The 18,944-nt window shown below is 41.4% G+C and overlaps 1 protein-coding gene across 1 annotated transcript in view; it reads left to right on the top strand.

Moving 5' to 3' along the window:
* The window catches only part of FKBP4 (FKBP prolyl isomerase 4), a 78,939-nt gene that overhangs the window by 12,139 nt on the left and 47,856 nt on the right, over positions 1 to 18,944 (top strand). The window contains 5 exon segments of the mRNA XM_044417781.1: positions 3,445 to 3,548; positions 3,550 to 3,588; positions 8,739 to 8,859; positions 13,884 to 14,040; positions 14,302 to 14,392. Of these exon segments, the coding sequence (XP_044273716.1) occupies positions 3,445 to 3,548; positions 3,550 to 3,588; positions 8,739 to 8,859; positions 13,884 to 14,040; positions 14,302 to 14,392 (512 nt within the window).

Here is an 18,944-nt window from a genome sequence, read left to right on the forward strand (position 1 = left end):
TAATTTCATTTTCCCTGAAACAAGAACGCGCTCATTTTTAGAAACAGATGTATGAGGAGAAGTCCCTTCTGATATGCCCTGTTCTAGAAATGAATGTTTTGTTCACTTCTGATTGCTGCAGGACCTGCCACCTTCCTATTACATTAGCTGTGACCCCACCCTAACATGGGAATAGTATTAGATACTACCTCCTGTTGCTATTATGGGTAAATGAGCCATTGCATGAAGGACTTTTCATGTTTGGTGAAGTTATAAAGTGCTAGGAAATTGCAGTTGTTAAAGTCCATAGTCTTATTACCAATGCCTTTTGTAGGTAATCAGATTTGGAATAATATCCTATGCTTTGGCTACTATGAACTACCTTGGAACAAGATTGCTGGCAGTGGCAGAGTGGTATTTAAATGCTCCTCAGTTACAGTGGTACCTCGGATCACGAACGCCTCAGTTCATGACCAAATCAGGTCATGAACAGAAATTTCATAAAAATTTTGCAGCAGGTTGCAAACTCTGCATCATGTGATGATTGTGAGCACACCTGCCTTCCCTGCACGGGTGCGATCACTGTTGTGCTGGAGGAGGGTGGGGGGAGATGGCTGCGTTCATGCTGAGAGGGAGATGACTGCGATTGTGCCCATGTTCCCTGCCCAAGCGTGCCCATGCCTGCCTCCCCCCCCACGCGCCCACCTCCCTCCTAGCATGTCCACAATTGCACCCATCTCCCCCATCCCCCCTCACGATCTCTGGGTGGGGGGAGATGGCCACAATCTTTGTTGTTCTTTGTCACTTCGCTTCAGATTTTTGTGAGTTAAAAACATAGTTGCAGAACGGATTAACCTTATTTACATTGACCCTTACGGGGAAATTTGGCTTGGCTCATGACCAATTTGGGTCACGACCAGAGTCCTGGAATGGATTAAGTTCGTGAGCCAAGGTACCACTGTACTTTAAAGTGATAACATTGTAAGATTTAGTCAGCTTAGACAATGTCTGGTTCTGGCTTACGTTGAACTCTTTCATATAGCAGGGTTTGTATGTCCTACCTAGTAGCCAGCTCTTCTAAGCCTGCATTTAACACAGCAGACTTCTTTTCTCTCTCTACTGTTCCTGCTATGGCTGCTGTTTTACTGTCTTCCCTCCTTGCTGCTATTTGCTTTCCTTGAACACTTTTAGAGGCAGCTGGCACCCTAAATGTCTTCAGTGGGACATATTATTCATACCATTTTTTCCACATGCTGTCATGTTCGGGATTCTTTGAAGTTTTATTTTGTCACAGAGTTTGTATCATTGTCATTGTATCTCCCCTGCCACACACCTGTTTTCATGTATGTATGAGGTGGAACAGCTTTAGGTGGGGACTATTTTGAGTGTAGAAGTAGTCAGCTACTTAACTCTTACCCATCATCAGTTTTGTGCTCCAGATTCTCCTCCTAGCTTCTTTCCTTCACAAGATTTCCTTTAATGTGTTATTTATTCCCTCAAACACACTTCTAGAACCCTGTCTACAGGAAAAGCAATGAGGGGAGCTACAGGGAGCAGGAAAATGGCTTTTCAGGAAAGGAAGAAATACCCACTCAAGCTCACTGCTATAAAAGGATGGAGACTCGACATTTGAGTATCAGTAGGATGTCCTATTTCCAAATGCAAGAAATACTCACTGTGAATTCCAGTATTCTGTTCTTGTTTGTATGACTGCACTAGTACATCTGGACTTGAAATTTCTGGTCTGTAGAGTATATGCCACAAGTATTGAGAGCCAATGTGGTATAATGGTTAGTGTTGTATTAGAGACTTAGAGAATCCAGGTTCTGGTGACCACTCTGCCATGAAGCTCACTGGGTGACTTTGGGCCAATCTGACCTGCCTCATGGGGTTGTTATGAGTCTAAAATGGAGTGGAGGAAGACTATGTAAGCTGCCTTGGGTTCTTTGAGGGAGGAAAAAAGAGTGGGACATAAATGCAATGTAATGAGTAGGGCTGTCAGGAATAGGACATTTTGGAGGGCATTCATTCATAGGGTTGCCATAAGTCAGAGGCAACTTGAGAGCATATAATAACAAAAATAATGATCATAATCATTCTTTTAAAGCAGGGCAAGGCAAACCGATGTTTCAGACTACAGGTCCCGTAATACCAAACAATTAGTTTTGCTGGCTGGCAGCTGTTGTCTAAAAGATCTGAAACATGTAGGGTTGCTTGTTCCTGTTGTGATATTCATTTTCACCTGTACTCCTTTGACAAGAAGGAAGTAATTCTTGGAATCTTCCATCGGCATTCCTAGAAAGGATACTCATTACCAGGAGAAGGCCTGGACCTTGACGTTTGTGACATAGTTTTGGACCTGACCCTACAGCAACTTTACGTTTTGAGCATACGAGTGAATGACTATTGATATGGATGACAACAAGGGTGAATAAAAATCGGTGTTTTGAACCAACAAAACAACTTAATGGATTTTGCAAATTTAAATTATACTTTAAAATATAATCAATTTTTATTAAAATGCATACGATAGTTAATTTTCCCACACTTAAACATAATATTACAATTACATCTCATCATAAGGGTGCTAAACATGTTACAGTCCTATAAAAATAAAGCTACCTACCAATCAAATATGGACATTAATTTCAGTTTTTATCTCATAAAAATAACTTTCCAGCCTAATTGCTAGCTCTTTTATTGGAAGATCAGGTTTTTCAGTTTCTTAGATTAAAGTTGCATGACACACTCTATATAGGATTGCTGTTTTTCTGTATGGTGCTGGAGTTGGACTACAGAAGGCAGAGAAGGTAGTTAAGACAGACAATACAGCAGAATTTACAGTGGATTTTGTCTGCCTGTTAATTACCACACTTCCTTTGATATATTAGTCATAGATATTTCATTTTTGCATCCTACTTCAATTTTGGGAGATCATGGCTGGAGCAAAACAGAGTAGAGCAGGAAGAAGCAATACTGGAAAGAAAAAGAAATAAAATGCCCAGTGTGCATCCTCCTTTTCTCCCACAGTGAAGTTGCAAACTTGTAGCTACATACCTGGGAGTTTGTCTCTCTGAAGTCAGTGGAACTTTTCTGAGGTGATGTATAGCATTGTGCTCTTAACCTCCAACTGTCATGCATGCTGGTCTTAAGAGAAACCCTATATGGGAATATTTTAAAGGCATTCCTTCAATGAGTAAAAAAGGAAATATGCAAAATACACACAGTGTGGCAAAAATGTGAAGACTGCTTAGAAGAATGAAATGTGTAAAACTGTATTACATTATCAAGAAAATTACTAGTCAGGTTTGTTCAGAAAATATATGAAAGAGTTTCAGTGGGACACTTGATTTAAATCAATATTAAATTATTTGATATTTTTCTTGCTGTTTTATCAGTCCACCCTGAAGACAGCAGAGTTGTTCATTTTTAGTAATGTGGCCAAATTCTGTTGTTGTTATTTAGGTGAAGTTATCAAAGCATGGGATATCGCTGTGGGAACTATGAAAATAGGGGAACTTTGTCAAATTATCTGCAAGCCTGAATATGCATATGGCTCTGCTGGCAGCCCCCCCCAAGATACCTCCCAATGCTACACTAATCTTTGAGGTAAGTTTGGGGTGGAGTTCATGCATCTGCATCAGAAGCAGAGCAGTTACCATCTGCACCAGCTCCACATTTTAAGCTAAAGCTAAGCAGTTTGTGCCAAATAGAACAGATTCCAGGAATCCCTGTACCTCAGTCAGGGCATGTTACTGGGCAGGCCAAAGCAGCCCAAAGTTTGAAGTGTATTGGGCTACATAAGGGAGCTGAGTGAAAAGACATATTGTGCAAGAATAGTGCAGATTTGCAATAACACAGTGGGTGGAGGAGCCAAGGGCAATGGGAGGAAACAGACCTTCAATTCTCCCCTTTGTCCTGTATTGAGCCTCTACATATTAATTCTGCAAGTTTTCATATTTTACTGAGTCTGCATTATTTGTCCTAATTTACAGGGCAAGGCACAGGGCTAAACAGCTCCATGATCACCTTTGCTTCAGAGGTCTCTTCCATATTTAATAATAATAATAATAATAATAATAATAATATTTTCAAGCTATCTTTGCAACCATTAGAAAAAACCTAAAAACTGAGATTCTAATGCTGCTGTTTTCTTAATTTTGAAATTAGGCATCAAGGGTTGGGGAATCAAAATAAATCAATGGATTCAATTGTTTGCTATCATTTTTCAGATTAAGCACCATAAGCATTAATAAAATTAATAAATGGTAAATCTCTGTTCATTATCCAAAATGAATAGATTATCTCTCTTCAACCTGTGGGTTGGATCCAGATAACAAATTTAAGTATGACTAAATCTAGATCCAAATCTGCAAGTTTACCTTCTTAGGTATTTTTCCCAATACCTGAGTAATTTCCCTAAACTGTACATTCTTAAGTACACACAAACAGGAAGAGAGGTGTCAGTGGTTAGTATCCAACACTTCTTGCATGCTAGTAGGACTTAGCAGTACCTGAAGCAATCAGAAGCAAATATTAGTGTTCATTTCCTGAATAGCACACGTCAGAGGAACTCACAGAAGGGAGTTCCCCTGACTTGTCTTGTTCTGGAAATGTTTCTTTCAGAAACACTAATTCCTGTAGCCCTTCACAATGGATCACATAAGCTCAGTGGAATCAGTGGAGTTGCAGTGGCCATATCCAGTACTTGACTGTCTCCCTGAATGTTAGCAATGTAAACCCTGACCTGCATTACAGGATTGTTGTACGGTATACATGAAGCACTGGGAACTCTTGAAATATGCTATAAATATACAGTATATCACAGAAGTGAGTACACCCCTCACATTTTGTAAATATTTTATTATATTTTTTCATGTGACAACCCTGAAGAAATGACACTTTGCTACAATGTAAAGTAGTGAGTATACAGCTTGTATAACTGTAAATTTGCTGTCCCCTCAAAATAACTCAATACACAGCCATTAATGTCTAAATCGCTGGCAACAAAAGTTGAGTACACCTCTAAGTGAAACTGTCCAAATTAGGCCCAAAGTGTCACTATTTTGTGTGGCCACCATTATTTTCCAGCACTGCCTTAACCCTCTTGGGCATGGAGTTCACCAGAGCTTCACAGGTTGCCACTGGAATCCTCTTCCACTCCTCCATGACGAATTCACGGAGCTGGTGGATGTTAGAGACCTTGTGCTCCTCCACCTTCCGTTTCAGGATGCCCCACAGATGCTTGATAGGGTTTAGGTCTGGAGACATGCTTGGCCAGTCCATCACCTTTACCCGCAGCTTCTTTAGCAAGGCAGTGGTCGTCTTGGAGGTGTGTTCGGGGTCGTTATCATGTTGGAATACTGCCCTGCGGCCCAGTCTCCGAAGGGAGGGGATCATGCTCTGCTTCAGTATGTCACAGTACATGTTGGCATTCATGGTTCCCTCAATGAACTGTAGCTCCCCAGTGCCGGCAGCACTCATGCAGCCCCAGACCATGACACTCCCACCACCATGCTTGACTGTAGGCAAGACACACCTGTCTTTGTACTGCTCACCTGGTTGTTGCTGCACACGCTTGACACCATCTGAACCAAATAAGTTTATCTTGGTCTCATCAGACCACAGGACATGGTTCCAGTAATCCATGTCCTTAGTCTGCTTGTCTTCAGCAAACTGTTTGCAGGCTTTCTTGTGCAACATCTTTAGAAGAGGCTTCCTTTTGGGATGACAGCCCTGCAGACCAATTTGATGCAGTGTGCGGCGCATGGTCTGAGCACTGACAGGCTGACCCACCATCCCTTCAACCTCTGCAGCAATGCTGGCAGCACTCATATGTCTTATCTCCCAAAGCCAGCCTCTGGATATGACGCTGAGCACATGCACTCAACTTCTTTGGTCGACCATGGCGAGGCCTGTTCTGAGTGGAACCTGTCCTGTTAAACCACTGTATAGTCTTGGCCAACGTGCTGCAGCTCAGTTTCAGGGTCTTGGCAATCTTCTTATAGCCTAGGTCATCTTTATATAGAGCAACAATTCTTTTTTTCAGATCCTCATAGAGTTCTTTGCCATGAGGTGCCATGTTGAACTTCCAGTGACCAGTATGAGAGAGTGAGAGTGATAACACCAAATTTAACACACCTGCTCCCCTTTCACACCTGAGACCTTGTAACACTAATGAGTCACATGACACCGGGGAGGGAAAATGGCTAATAATGCCCAATTTGGACAGTTTCACTTAGGGGTATACTCAGTTTTGTTGCCAGCGGTTTAGGTATTAATGGCTGTGTGTTGAGTTATTTTGAGGGGACAGCAAATTTACACTGTTATATAAGCCGTATACTCACTACTTTACATTGTAGCAAAGTGTCATAGTTAATTTAAATTACCTCCCAAATAAATTCCAAATTAAAGGTAAGGGTAAAGGTTTCCCCTTGACATTAAGTTCAGTCATGCCTGACGCTAGGGGGCGGTGCTTTCCTAGCCGAGGGAGCCAGCGTTTGTCCACAGATAGTCTCCGTGGTCATGTGGCCAGCATGACTAAACACCGAAGTGCACGGAACGCTGTTACCTGCCTACCGAAGTGGTACCTTTTTATCTACTTGCATTTTCATGCTTTCGAATGCAAGGTTGGCAGGAGCTGGGACGGAGCAACAGGAACTCACTCCATTGTGCAGATTCGAACCGCTGACCTTTCAATCAACCAGCCCAGCAGCACAATGGTTTAAACCACTGCACCACCTGCAGTCCCTTTTAATTCCAAATTATATTCCTTTTAATTTAATTTACTACCCTATTTTAGTAAATTAAGCCTACCCATGTAGGCTTAATTATCCCTATTTTTTTTGGTTTAAAACCTTGCACTTCTTTGTGAGCTTGAATCATTAGTGCCTTAGTATAACGCTCATAGTTCTCTGCAGCACCTCTGTAAACACATATGGTACCAGAGTGCAGAGGACACAGAAGTCTAGCAAAGGATGTTGAGAGAAAGGACAAGACAGGGTATGGGGAACAGGGGAATATAGGGTAGGAGAGAAGCCCGGAAGAAGAGGAGGGATGTGGGATAGGAAGGAGGAGAGAAACAGAGGTTGGAAGGAAGGTAAGAGGGAACAAGAAGAAAGAGTTAAGGCACGCAAAGAATGTGTGCCAACCCCAGTAAGCTTTTGGCATCACGGTGAGGATTGTTAATATATAGTGCAGTGTGCATGAAATATTAAAACGGTCAATTTCTTGTTGAATGGAAGATTATTTTGCATAGAAAAATGGCTGTTGACCTTTCAAGTTGTTTTTTAAATATAAATTACTTATATTCACACATGCTAAAACTTTAGAAACAAAATGGCACAGGTGCAGAGAGGCTTCAGACAGACTGTTATTCAAGAGATTAATCTTGAATACACTGCTGAAAATGGCTTGAATGAACCAAATATAAAAAAACCCCTTTAAAAGTATGTATATACAGTGGTACCTTGGCTCACGAATGCTTCAGTTCATGACCAAATCAGGTCACGAACAGAAACTTAGGATAAATTTTTCCTCAGGTCGTGAACTCCACATCAGGTGATGATCGCGGATGTGTTTATTTACATTGAACCCTATGGGGAAATTTGACTTGGCTCACAACCAGTTTGGGTCATGGCCAGAGTCGTGGAATGGATTAAGTTCTTGAACCAAGGTACCACTGTACTTGGGATTGTGATATCTGAAAAAATATGCAGAAGAACCATGAGCATTACTTAAAATAAGGTTTTAGCTATGAAACTATAATTTGGAGAAATAATTTCTCCTGTTTACCTTTGTCAGTAACACATTTCTGATACAGATTACAGCCTAGTAAAGCCTTACCTTTATCTCACATGCCAGACAAAAAAAATTACCAGGGCTGTCCCTTTTCATGAAGTAAAGAAGAGAAGAAGAGTGCCTTAGTTGATCTTGGCAATGGTGGTGGAGGGAAACCCATATGAGAGAAAGAGCATTTTCCTAAGTCTACCATTGTATTACCTGACTACTATTTTGATGGTACTATTTTAGTGGGAATGCTTTTTTAATAATGGGCACTGCTTTTTATGGCTGCTAGAAATCTACCTAGGAGCTCCAGCCTCAGCGCATACACCCCACCTCACAGCTGGCTACTTCTCAGGTTGCAAAAGCAACCTTGGAGAAGGGATTGAGTGGAAGGGAGGAGACTGGTAAATATCCTGCTGAGACAGAAAATATCCTGACATTGCTTTGGTGTGTGACACATTCCAGTGTGTGAAGTACCACACCTAAGACAGCTGAAATTGGTTATCTGAGTTTTCTGTAACATGGCAGGAATGCAGTTCATTGTGCCTGTGATCCTCTAAGTTTGGAGGGTTATAGGAATTTGAACTGGATTGCACCCTAATTTTATTTTTTCTTTGTTCAATTTTTGTTTTAATGTTAATTTGTTTGGTGTCATAAGTGTTCAGACTGACAGTTTAAAATTGAAAAATCCTTTTTTCTTTTTAAGTTTCAGTGGATGGCTTTTTGAATTTTAGGTAATGTTGGACAACTTAGCAGAGAAGATCTTTAAGGTGCAGTCCTATTTTGGCAGGAAAAAATGGCCTACAACTCCTGACATGCCCCAGTATAGAGGTCTTTTCTGTGTTCACACCTGCATAGGATTGTGGTCTTAGAAAGGTGCATCATGTGCCACTCTTCATTCCAGCCCTCTAGAATGTTAGCATGGTTTCGTAAGGATCAAATCCAAATTGGTATTGTTCAATTGTTTCCTCTAGGTAGAGCTGTTTGAGTTCAAGGGGAAAGACCTCACAGATGATGAAGATGGTGGAATAATTCGAAGAATCCGTAAGAAAGGAGAAGGCTACTCCAAACCCAATGAGGGGGCCCTTGTAGAGAGTAAGTATTTGAAGAACTATGAAGACTATCACTAGGGAGATGCTAGAAGGGGAAGGATATGTATCTAGATCCCAGTGAACTGTTGCAGGTGTAATTCTGCCTTCGAACTGCAATTGAGGAATGCACATTTCTTAACCACAGCCCCTTCCCCCACAGTAAATTCCCTTCCCTCCTTAAAAGTAGAAGAAGAATGTTGCTGGATCAGATTGGGGTCAGCACCCTGTTTCTTACAGTGACCAACCAGATGCCTGCGGGAAGCCCGCAAAGAGGATATAAGAACAATAGCTATCTTCTGCTGTTGTTTCTGAGCAACTAGCATTACACTGGCATTGTTTTTGGAGATAGCATGTACCCATCATCATAGGTACCCATTAGCTTCATCCTTCCTGAATTTGTTTCACCTTTTAAAACTATTTAAGTTTGTGGCCATTTTGTGGTAGTAAATTCTATAGTTTATGTGTTAGCTAAAGAAGTACCACCTTTTGTCTTTCTTCTACTGTTTAGCTTCATTGGATGATGACAGTTGCTAGTATTTAGAGAGTGGGAGAAAACATGCATAATATTATACTCTTTCATGTGCTCTGTGTAATTACCTTTTTTCTAAACTAAAAAGCCCCAAATATTATGCATTTTTGTTGTTGTTGTTGTTCTAGCCCCCTGATTACTTCAATTTTACTTTTATACACTTTTATCAGCTACAGTATTTTTTGCAAGAAGTGGCTTTTTAATTGAAGCTATGCTGGGTCACTGCTTTCATTGAGCTATCTACTACAGTCTCAAGATCTCTATCTTAAATATCATTGACCTTTAGAATTTTGAAATTTAATTTGAGTTAATATTATTAACTCCATAATTGCACATCAGCTAGGCTATTTTATTATTATCTCCACATTATCTCGGTTTTTGTTATTTCCATAGTTACCTATTGCACTAACAACAACAAAGGGTCCACTATAGTGCCTAGTAATTCGATAAGTATAATAGGCAATTACTTCACTGTTATTTCTAAATTGCCTCCAAAGGGTGTCTTTTAAGCTGAAACAGGGTGGCTTCTGCAGTGCAATCTGGTGATTTTATTGTGAACAACAGATCCAGTGAACTTGTGATGGTGATCTTAGAGCACATACAGTTAAGATAACTATACAGAGATCCAAACCTCACTCTGCAGATGGTCACAATAAGGATTACAATTGAACATACACACATTTCACAGAAAAAGTATGTAGACAGAGATAAACAGAGATAGACAGAGATGATGTGAATTTCCTTGAACTCCCTTGCATACAGCTCTTTACATGCACAGTACTATCTCATCCTTTCTTCACCTAATGACATCATCTGCAGTAGCTGGTTATCTAGCAATTGTGGGGGTTTTTTTTAACCTTTTGGGAAGAGGCTCTATCCTGGCATTTTTTATTTGTCAAACAACACAGAAACACCATGAATCATGAAGCAAAATGTTTAAACTGCTTTATTTCTGTTGTTCTTAGTCAGATTTTTTTTTGAAACTTGGCTAGAGAATATCTTTCACCAGGCAAGTCTCTGTGTGCCATTTTTCAGACTGGCAGGATTAATCTTAATTTTCAGACATTGTAATATCAGAAAGCTAACCCTCCTTTTTTTTTTTTTTTTTTTAGAAAAAACTCACACTGTTGCAACTGTATGAAAATAGGACTCATAACAGGTTTTTTTTGCAGCTGCTGTGATGAAAGAGCTGACAACCTGCAAACTGGTTCAGTCATCAGTATTGAGCCTTCTTGTATTTTTCAGGTGGCTATGTATCTTGGACTAGCCTATGCATCAGTTGCCAAAGCTTCTGTTTCCTTTTCTTCCACCTGGGCAAATCTAAAAACATTCACTAGCCACACACATGGCTTTTTTTTCTTTGTGAATGTGCCTGATAGCAGACATCATACTTTTTCCTTATTGAGCCAAGTGTGAGCTGGGAGGATTAGGCTCTTGCACATCTCTTTCCCAAGTCATTTCTCTGTTGCAGAGATGAAGGGAAAGAAGATGCTTCGCTCATTTATGCAGGCTTGTAAAGGGAGGGATCAAAATAGCCTTCTGTCTCAGACACATATACAAGTAAGAGGGACTGCCGTAACGCTGAGAGATGCTTTTTAAACTCTGCACAGCTGGGGAGAAGGTGGATCACAGAATCATAGAATGGTAGAGTTGGAAGGGGCCATGAGGGGAAATGGGCCATGAGGGGAAATATTGCAGGACACCAAGTTACACCATCCCACGAAGATGGCTGTCCAGTTTCTTTTTGAATGTCTCTAGTGTGGGAGAGTCCACCACACCACTAGGCAGCTGGTTCCACTGTCATCTTGCTGTGAGATTGAAGAAATTTTTCCTGATATCCAGCCTGAATCTGGGTTTTTGCAACTTCAACTGATTATTCCGTGTCCTACACTCTGGCATCAGCAAGAAGAGATCTTGACCTTCCTCTTTGTGACAGCCTTTGAGGTACTTATACAGGGGTATCATGTCCCCCCTCAGCCTTCTCTTCTCAAGGCTGAACATGCCCAGTTCTCTCAGTCTCTCCTCATAGGGCAGTGAGTCCAAACCCTGGATCATATTTGTTGCCCTCCGCTGGACTCTTTCTACTTTTCCTGCAGCTTTCTTAAATCTTGGTGCCCAGAACTGGATTTGCAGTGAGGTCTGACTAGGGAGGAATATAGAGGAACTACTACTTCTCGTGATTTGAAGGTAACATTTCCGTTAATGCATCCCAAAATAGCATTTTCCCTTTTGGCAGTGGCATTATATTGTTAGCTTATATGTCGCCTATTGTCCACAGTTATGCCGAGATCTTTTTCTTTTTCAGTTCTGTTGAGCCACGTATTCCCCATCTTGAATCAGTGCATTTGGTTTCTTTTTCCTTGGTGGAGGACTTGGCACTTGTCCTGACTGAATCTCATTCTGTTGCTTTCAGCCCAGTGTTCAAGTTCATCAGGATCGCCCTGGATCTTCATTCTGTTTCCTAGGGTGTTTGCTATTCCACCCAGTTTTGCATCATCTGCATATCTGACGATCCTTCCTTGTACTTCCTCATTAATGAAGATGTTGAAGAGAGTGGGCCCAGGACTGAACCCTGTGCCACCCCACTAGTTACCTCCATCCAATTTGAGAAGATGCCATTGATGAGCATTGTTTGTGTCCAATTCAGCAACCAATTTTGGATACACATCACTGTTTTTCCATCTAGACCACTTTTTCTAATTTGCTCATCAGAATGTCATGTGGCACTATGTCGAAAGCTTTGCTAAAGTCTGATTCAAGTATCGCATGGTCACTTTCCCCCAGAGTTCCCCTGGTTGTTATTTTGTCCACCAGGCCATCCCTGTTAGTATTAAATCGAGGATAGCTGATCGTCTTGGATCTTCCTCTAATATCTGCTGGAGAAAGTTGTCGACAACGCATGTCAGGAATCTCTTGGAGGGGCATGCTTGGCAGAATTTGTCTGCCAGCAAGTATCAGGGAAATTGAAGTCCCTCATGATCGAAGTTCATTCTCACTGTGCCCTGGTTTTCTTTCTGTGTTTTTTTGGGAGACCTGTGTTGGCCCCGCTTGAGGTTTTTATCTCTGTTGAAATATTCTCATATAGCAGATGAGACCAGGTAATGGTATGCCATGCTGCACATTTCCCTCCCCTATCGGTTTCAGTTTAAAGCTCACCTCATGATTTTTTTTTCATGTAGTGGCCAAACATCTGCTTCCCGTTCTTCGTGAGGTGTAGCCCATCTGTTGCCAGTAGTCCATCTTCCAGGAAGCTTAGCTTGTGGTCGCAGAATCCAAATCTCTCTTTACATCACCACGATTGCACCCAGTCCTTCACCTGAAGGATTTTTCTTTCCCTAAGACTTTCTCTTCCACATACTGGTAGGGTTGAGAAGACTATCTGGGCCCCAGCATTTTTTTTCCTTCTTAATGCTTTGAAGTCTGATGTTATTTCAGCAAAGCTTCTCATGGCAGTGTCATTAGTTCCCATGTGGAAGCGGAGGAAGGGGTACCTGTCAGTGGTTCATATGAGTTGTGTGAACTTGTTGATTATATCTTTAAACTTGCACCAGTAAGGCAGCATACTTGGCAATTCTCTGGTCATCACGGCATACATATCTTTCCATCCCACGCAAGAGGGAATCTCCCACAACTAGCACTCTTCTCCTTTTGTTGCAAACTTTGCTATCCCTTTCCTTGCTTGATTGGCCTTCTGTCTCTTGTGATAGCTTCAGGGTGGACACAAAGCAGAAGGAGATAGGAAACCTGTCAGAAGCATAGGAAGGGACTGATGGCTCTACCAGAATTAGTTTTGAATTTATGCATGCTTGCATTTGAGTAACAAAACAATGAGAAAGCTGAATGTGTAGAGAAACTGTGACTTCTGTTGTTATAAAGGTCTTCATCCCAAATTCAGAAAAGCTCATCTATTTTTGATTGGGCTATCAATTGCTGTTAACCAGATAACTAGCAATGCAGTCATAGTGATTCTGAACAGGCAAATTCTAGAAGCTGTGAATGAATGAAAAAAGGTTGATTTTTTCCTAATTGCCCTTGGTTTGCTCCAAGGGAACATCATTTATTCACTACTATCAGAAATATGATACTTTGTTGTGTGGATAGCTAATTTAAGTCCCATGTAGACATTTCTCACAAGCAGCTGATCTCTGCTGCCCAATAACCAGTTCTCCCTAATGTTCAGAATAAGATCTTACTCACACACATTCTAAACTATGGAATTAACCTTCTTTTTACATCTGATATATAGTTCTATGAACTTAAAAATGTAATTTATGTCTCCCAGTGCATGTTGGGCGATACCTTGAATATTTCTTAACTCTATGTTTCTTGAGATTGTCATGACCCAGTGGGAGAAAGTGTGCTACAAACCCCATCTGCTCTCATACCATGCTAGATAATGATAGAGTGCTATTATTGATACAGTGCATTGCAGTGTTGACAGTGGTTCATAATTCACAACCTCAGCAAACCCATCTAAATTTGCTACTTTTTTGTACCAGTTGAGGTAGAAGGTTGGCATGGAGACAGAGTATTTGACAAACGGGAGCTGCGATTTGAAGTAGGAGAGGGAGAAAACTATGACCTTCCTCCAGGCGTGGACAAAGCACTGCAGAAAATGGAGAAGTTGGAAGAGTCTGTGGTGTATCTCAAACCCAGGTATATCCCCTTGCCTTGAGGCAATCCTGGTTCACCCCTTATTTGAGTGAATGAAGCTCAGTCTGTTTTTTCCATTGCTGTCTTGTCCAGATGGGCCCAACCTTGGGGGTTGGGCATATCCATGGAAGCCCTCATCTATAAATTAATTTATTAGGAGATTTCTGTTGAATGGTGGATTGTATGATGCCATTACATGACTGAAGTTCATGTGAGAAAGAATAAGGTGATTTGATTCTTAAAATCTTCTAATTTGTTTCACAGCTATGGTTTTGGAAGTGCTGGGAAACAGAAGTTCCATATTCCTCCAGATGCAGAGCTACAGTATGAAATCAAACTCAAAAGCTTTGAAAAGGTATGTATGGGAAGTATTTCCTTTGATGAAAAGGGTATTTGCTTTAATTAATTGCAAGTATTTGTGAAGGAGGGACTACTAACTTTGACACACATATATTCTGGATATTCCATAAAGTCTGATGACCTTGCCATGTTTTTTTTCTCTCTGCTTCATTCAAGCAGGTAGAGATGCACAATCCAGGAAATCATTCTGGCAAAGAAGGGTGTGCTACAGATATAAAATTTCCAAAGAGTTTGAAGCCATGGGGTGGAGAGGGGAAACAAGGCGAAATGGAAAGATATCATCTTAATTTTTTATCAGATGTGAACTTACTTTTCAGACATAAAATGTACTATGTATTATTAGGTTATCTCATGAAATGAATACCGTTTTAGTTAAACAATAGATTGTTAATTTAATTTACAGTATTTATTAACCCAGACTGAAATGGGTCTAGGTAACCTATATCATCCACAAATTGCAGTTGCAAGGATACAACCCTGTCCAGACTTTTCTCCAAAGAAGGGACCCTTGCAGCCAGACAGTAATTTGCAAGAACCATTGAGTTCAGGCTTGAGTTCTTAAGGGAAGTAGACACCACCTCCCATATTAAGAAATCTTTACCACAGCCTAGAACCATCTGGTCATTCCTCTTCAGATACCCTTAATCAGTCATGAGAGCAAGAATTAAGTGTGCTTTTGGCTGGATGCATTACTACAAACTCATTGTCCATATTCTCAATACATATGAACTGAAATTGATCCCAAACAACTGAGCTGGATGCAGCATTGGAGACCTCAGATCTATCACAATGACAGTGTCAAGTTCACTGTGAGGAGGATCATGGCTGACTGGGGACTAGAACCCAAATCTCCTGAGTCCTAGCCTCACACTGTTAATCACTACATTACTTTGTTGTCATGGAGGTCATGAAGTTCAAGACTGGTCCACTAGAGTTATACTTGGTATGAACCTAGTATTCCCTAGGATCACTATCTGGCTTCAGGCCAGAGATCTGATCTGTCAGTTTGGTAAGCAAGGCTTCTGAGGAGCAGAGTGAGCAGTATACCAGTAATACTCTATCTTTGATCCAATATCAGATGGAGGTTTATCTGCAGGGTTTCTGGGTAAGGGAAATGGGTTGTGGCAAAACTGCTGTCCCCCAGTGCCCCACAATCCTTTAACTTGTGCCAATATAACACTGAGTGCCCAGTGGGCGATGCTGGGTCAGATCAACTTTGTCCAGCTTACCTATTCTACTGTGTCATCTGTAATGGACTCAATGGACAAGCAAAGTCTTATGCACTGATCTGATATTATACAACAGCACTACCAGGTTAGAGGATGCAGTGGACTTGTAGAAAGGCCCATTGCCCACAGTGACTCCTCCCTCTCCACTTCTCAGATCATCTTACCATAATGACTTCAATGGCAGACATAATTATAATAATGGTGGTGTCATCACTGAAGCACATTCTGGCTCTTAAATCCAGTCAAAACACAACCCTAACATTCTTGGTCAACAAATAATTTATCCATCAGCAACCACAACATACCAAGTAAACATGCTTTACCAGAACCAGATGTGATCGCTCTTAAACATGATGAATCAATGATCACCCAGAAGCTATTGAAACTCACCTCCAGATGGCTTTCAGTCAAGGCTGTTACAATCAAGTGAATCTAGTGAATCCTTTCAGTAGCTAGTAGGAAATGCTAATAAAGTATTTGTTCTTTTCATCATGGTCCCAATTAGAACCATGGTCCTACAATGGTCTCATATTAGGACAAATGAACTATTGATTTCAATGCAACTGAATTCCAAGTATGAATGCTACAAATTGTAGCTTGATACTAATACTGTAGCAGTATTATTTAATGCAGAAATTCAGGAAGTGCTAAGACAATGCCAGCTCAATACATTAGCAAGCACTGAAAGTGTACTTTTGAGGAAAAGTGTCTTCTGTTCAATTTACCTATAATATATAGCCTTATAGTCTATATGACTACGAAAGCTACAATTGGATATTTATAGCATTGTGGGTGGGAAGTTGTAACAAAAAACCCAGAGATGGTCAGTGAATCAACAGCTGCTCAAGAAAGTGGTGATTGCAGTTCCCTTCACTTGCATCTTCCTTACCTGCTCAGAGGCAGATTATTGGAATGTTCTTTGTGAGAGGAAGAGGGGCCCAGCTCAACCTGGTGGACCAGAATCAGCAGATTGGGAAGGCAGTGTTTGCAGATTGCCTCACTGGCTTCTTCATATTTGTATGATGCCCAATTATACTTCCAAGCATGATGGAGCAATATGTTACTATATCCAAATATACCTAGCTATATTATTAACAAGAAAAGATACTAAAGTCTGCAATGCCTGCTTTTCCAGATGATTTTGGAATGATCCAAATCATCATTAGGATGATTTTGCATAGCACAATTGATTATCTCCCTTTTCAAATTGTTTCCTCTTTGAGTTAGGAGAAAGTTTCTGTGTTACAGTGTTAAGGAGTATTAATACTGTTGAAATCTTTAGTACTGTATCATTATTATTGTGACTGAGGTTAGAATTAACCCCATGAAACTTACATTTTTCAAACTTTTTTGGTGAATCTTAAACTCATCTCCCCACACCCCACCGAGTGGAGAGATGGCCACAATCGCAGTTGCTTTCATGCAGGGAAGGCATGTGTGATCACAGGTATGCTCCTGCAGGAAAGACAGGCACCATCTCGGCCATTCCCCCACCCACAACCAGCAGATCACGGCCATCTCCCCACCCCCGAGTGGGAAGATGGCTGCGATCGTACTGGGGGTGGGGGGGGAGATGGCTGAGATCGTGCCCATCTCTCCCTCCCCTAGTGCGCCATTTGTGCCTGTCTCTTCCTCCCCCAGTGCGCCTGCAATCACGCCCATCTCTCCCCCCCCACCCCCCAGCGTGCCGGGATGACGGGCGCGTGCCGGGATGACAGGCATGATCTCGGTCGTGCTGGGGGGATGGGTGGGGAGATGGTCACGCTTGTGCTCGGGGTGTGGGGGAGGAAACGGCCGCGATCTTTGTTGTTGTCACTTTGCTTCACATTTTTCTGATTTAAAAAATGGTTACAGAATGGATTAACCTTATTTATATTGAACCTTATGGAGAAACTTAACTTGGCTCATGACCAATTTGGGTCATGACCAGAGTCCTGGAACAGATTAAGTTCATGAGCCAAGGTACCACTGTACTCCTATTGAAGATAGTTATGCATAAACTTCAAAAAAAAAAAAAGGCAGCCCGAGTATCCCTATATTGTTCCATTTGTAATTTATAGCTGAAAACCACTCATTTGAAATTGAATGGTTCATCAAGTACTCTATCCATTGTGTTATTGCACATGACCATTTATTTTTCAGTGTTGTAGTACTCCATTATTCTTTCAGCTGTCAAAAGGGTATGGAAAATCCATTTATGTTGACCTTTTGTTAAATTCAAAGAAGTAGGCAGCTAGAATAACATGTGTATCTGTAAATATGAAAGAATGTGTTTGAATTATTACCTCTTTTTGAAGGAAGCAGCTATCGGGCACTGCCAAATATATGAGTAAGGGAAGCATTAAAATCATAGAATCAAAAATAGTGGTGTTTGAAGGGACCAGAAGGCCATTGGGTCCAGCTCCCTGCTATTGCAGGACGCTAAGTTATACCATCCCATTTAGATGACTGCCCAAACCATTTCTGAATCTCTCCAGCAAGGGAGAACCCACAACTTCCCCAGGTAATAGCTCCCATTGCCATACTGCTCTGACAATCAGGAAATTCTTCCTAGTGTCTGGTTTCTTTTAACTTAAGTCAGTTAGTCCATGTCCTGCTCTCTAGATAGGAAGAGATCTTGTCCTTCCTCTTTGTGACAGTACTTTCAGGTGTTTGTAGAGTACTATCATATCCCCCACAGTCTTCTCTACCTGAAGCTGAACATGCCCAGTTCTCCTAGTCTTTTTTCACAGGGCTTTGTCACCAGTCCCTGAATCATCCTCATTACCCTGCTCTGCACCCTTTCTAGCTTTTCTGTATCTTTTAAAAACTTAAGTGCCCAGAACTGGATACAGTATTCCAGGTAAGGTTTGAGTAGTACTGAGTATAGTGGAACTAGTACTTCACATGTTTTGGATGCTTCTGTTAATGCAGTCCAAAATAGCATTGTTGGCTCATGTTTAGCTTGTGATCTCCAACAACCCCAAGTTCTTCTTTGTGGTCTCTGTACGTCACACATATGGGCTTTGCCATGGAGCGCAATGCCTCGATTGGAGAAAAACTTCAATAGCTTGGTGTCACAGAATGGGTGGGAGCCCCACCCCACCATCATCCAAGGCAGGATAAAAGTGGGGGGGGGCTCCCACCTAGTCCCTCAGTTTTTTCTTCGACTGCACTTTGAGTTGCATTGTCACCACTGCTCCTTCTGTGTGGCCTGGCTTCCCACTGCGGATGGCCACTTCAAGTGCCTCCTCTCCCTCATCAAGACTTGCCTCCACTGCCTGGTCTTTAAGAAGCAGACACACAGGCAGAGGGTCACCTGCCTCCGACTGACACTCT

This window comes from Varanus komodoensis, unplaced genomic scaffold (genome assembly GCF_004798865.1).
Source record: "Varanus komodoensis strain SLA01 unplaced genomic scaffold, ASM479886v1 scaffold9, whole genome shotgun sequence".
Taxonomy (NCBI): Eukaryota; Metazoa; Chordata; class Lepidosauria; order Squamata; family Varanidae; genus Varanus; species Varanus komodoensis.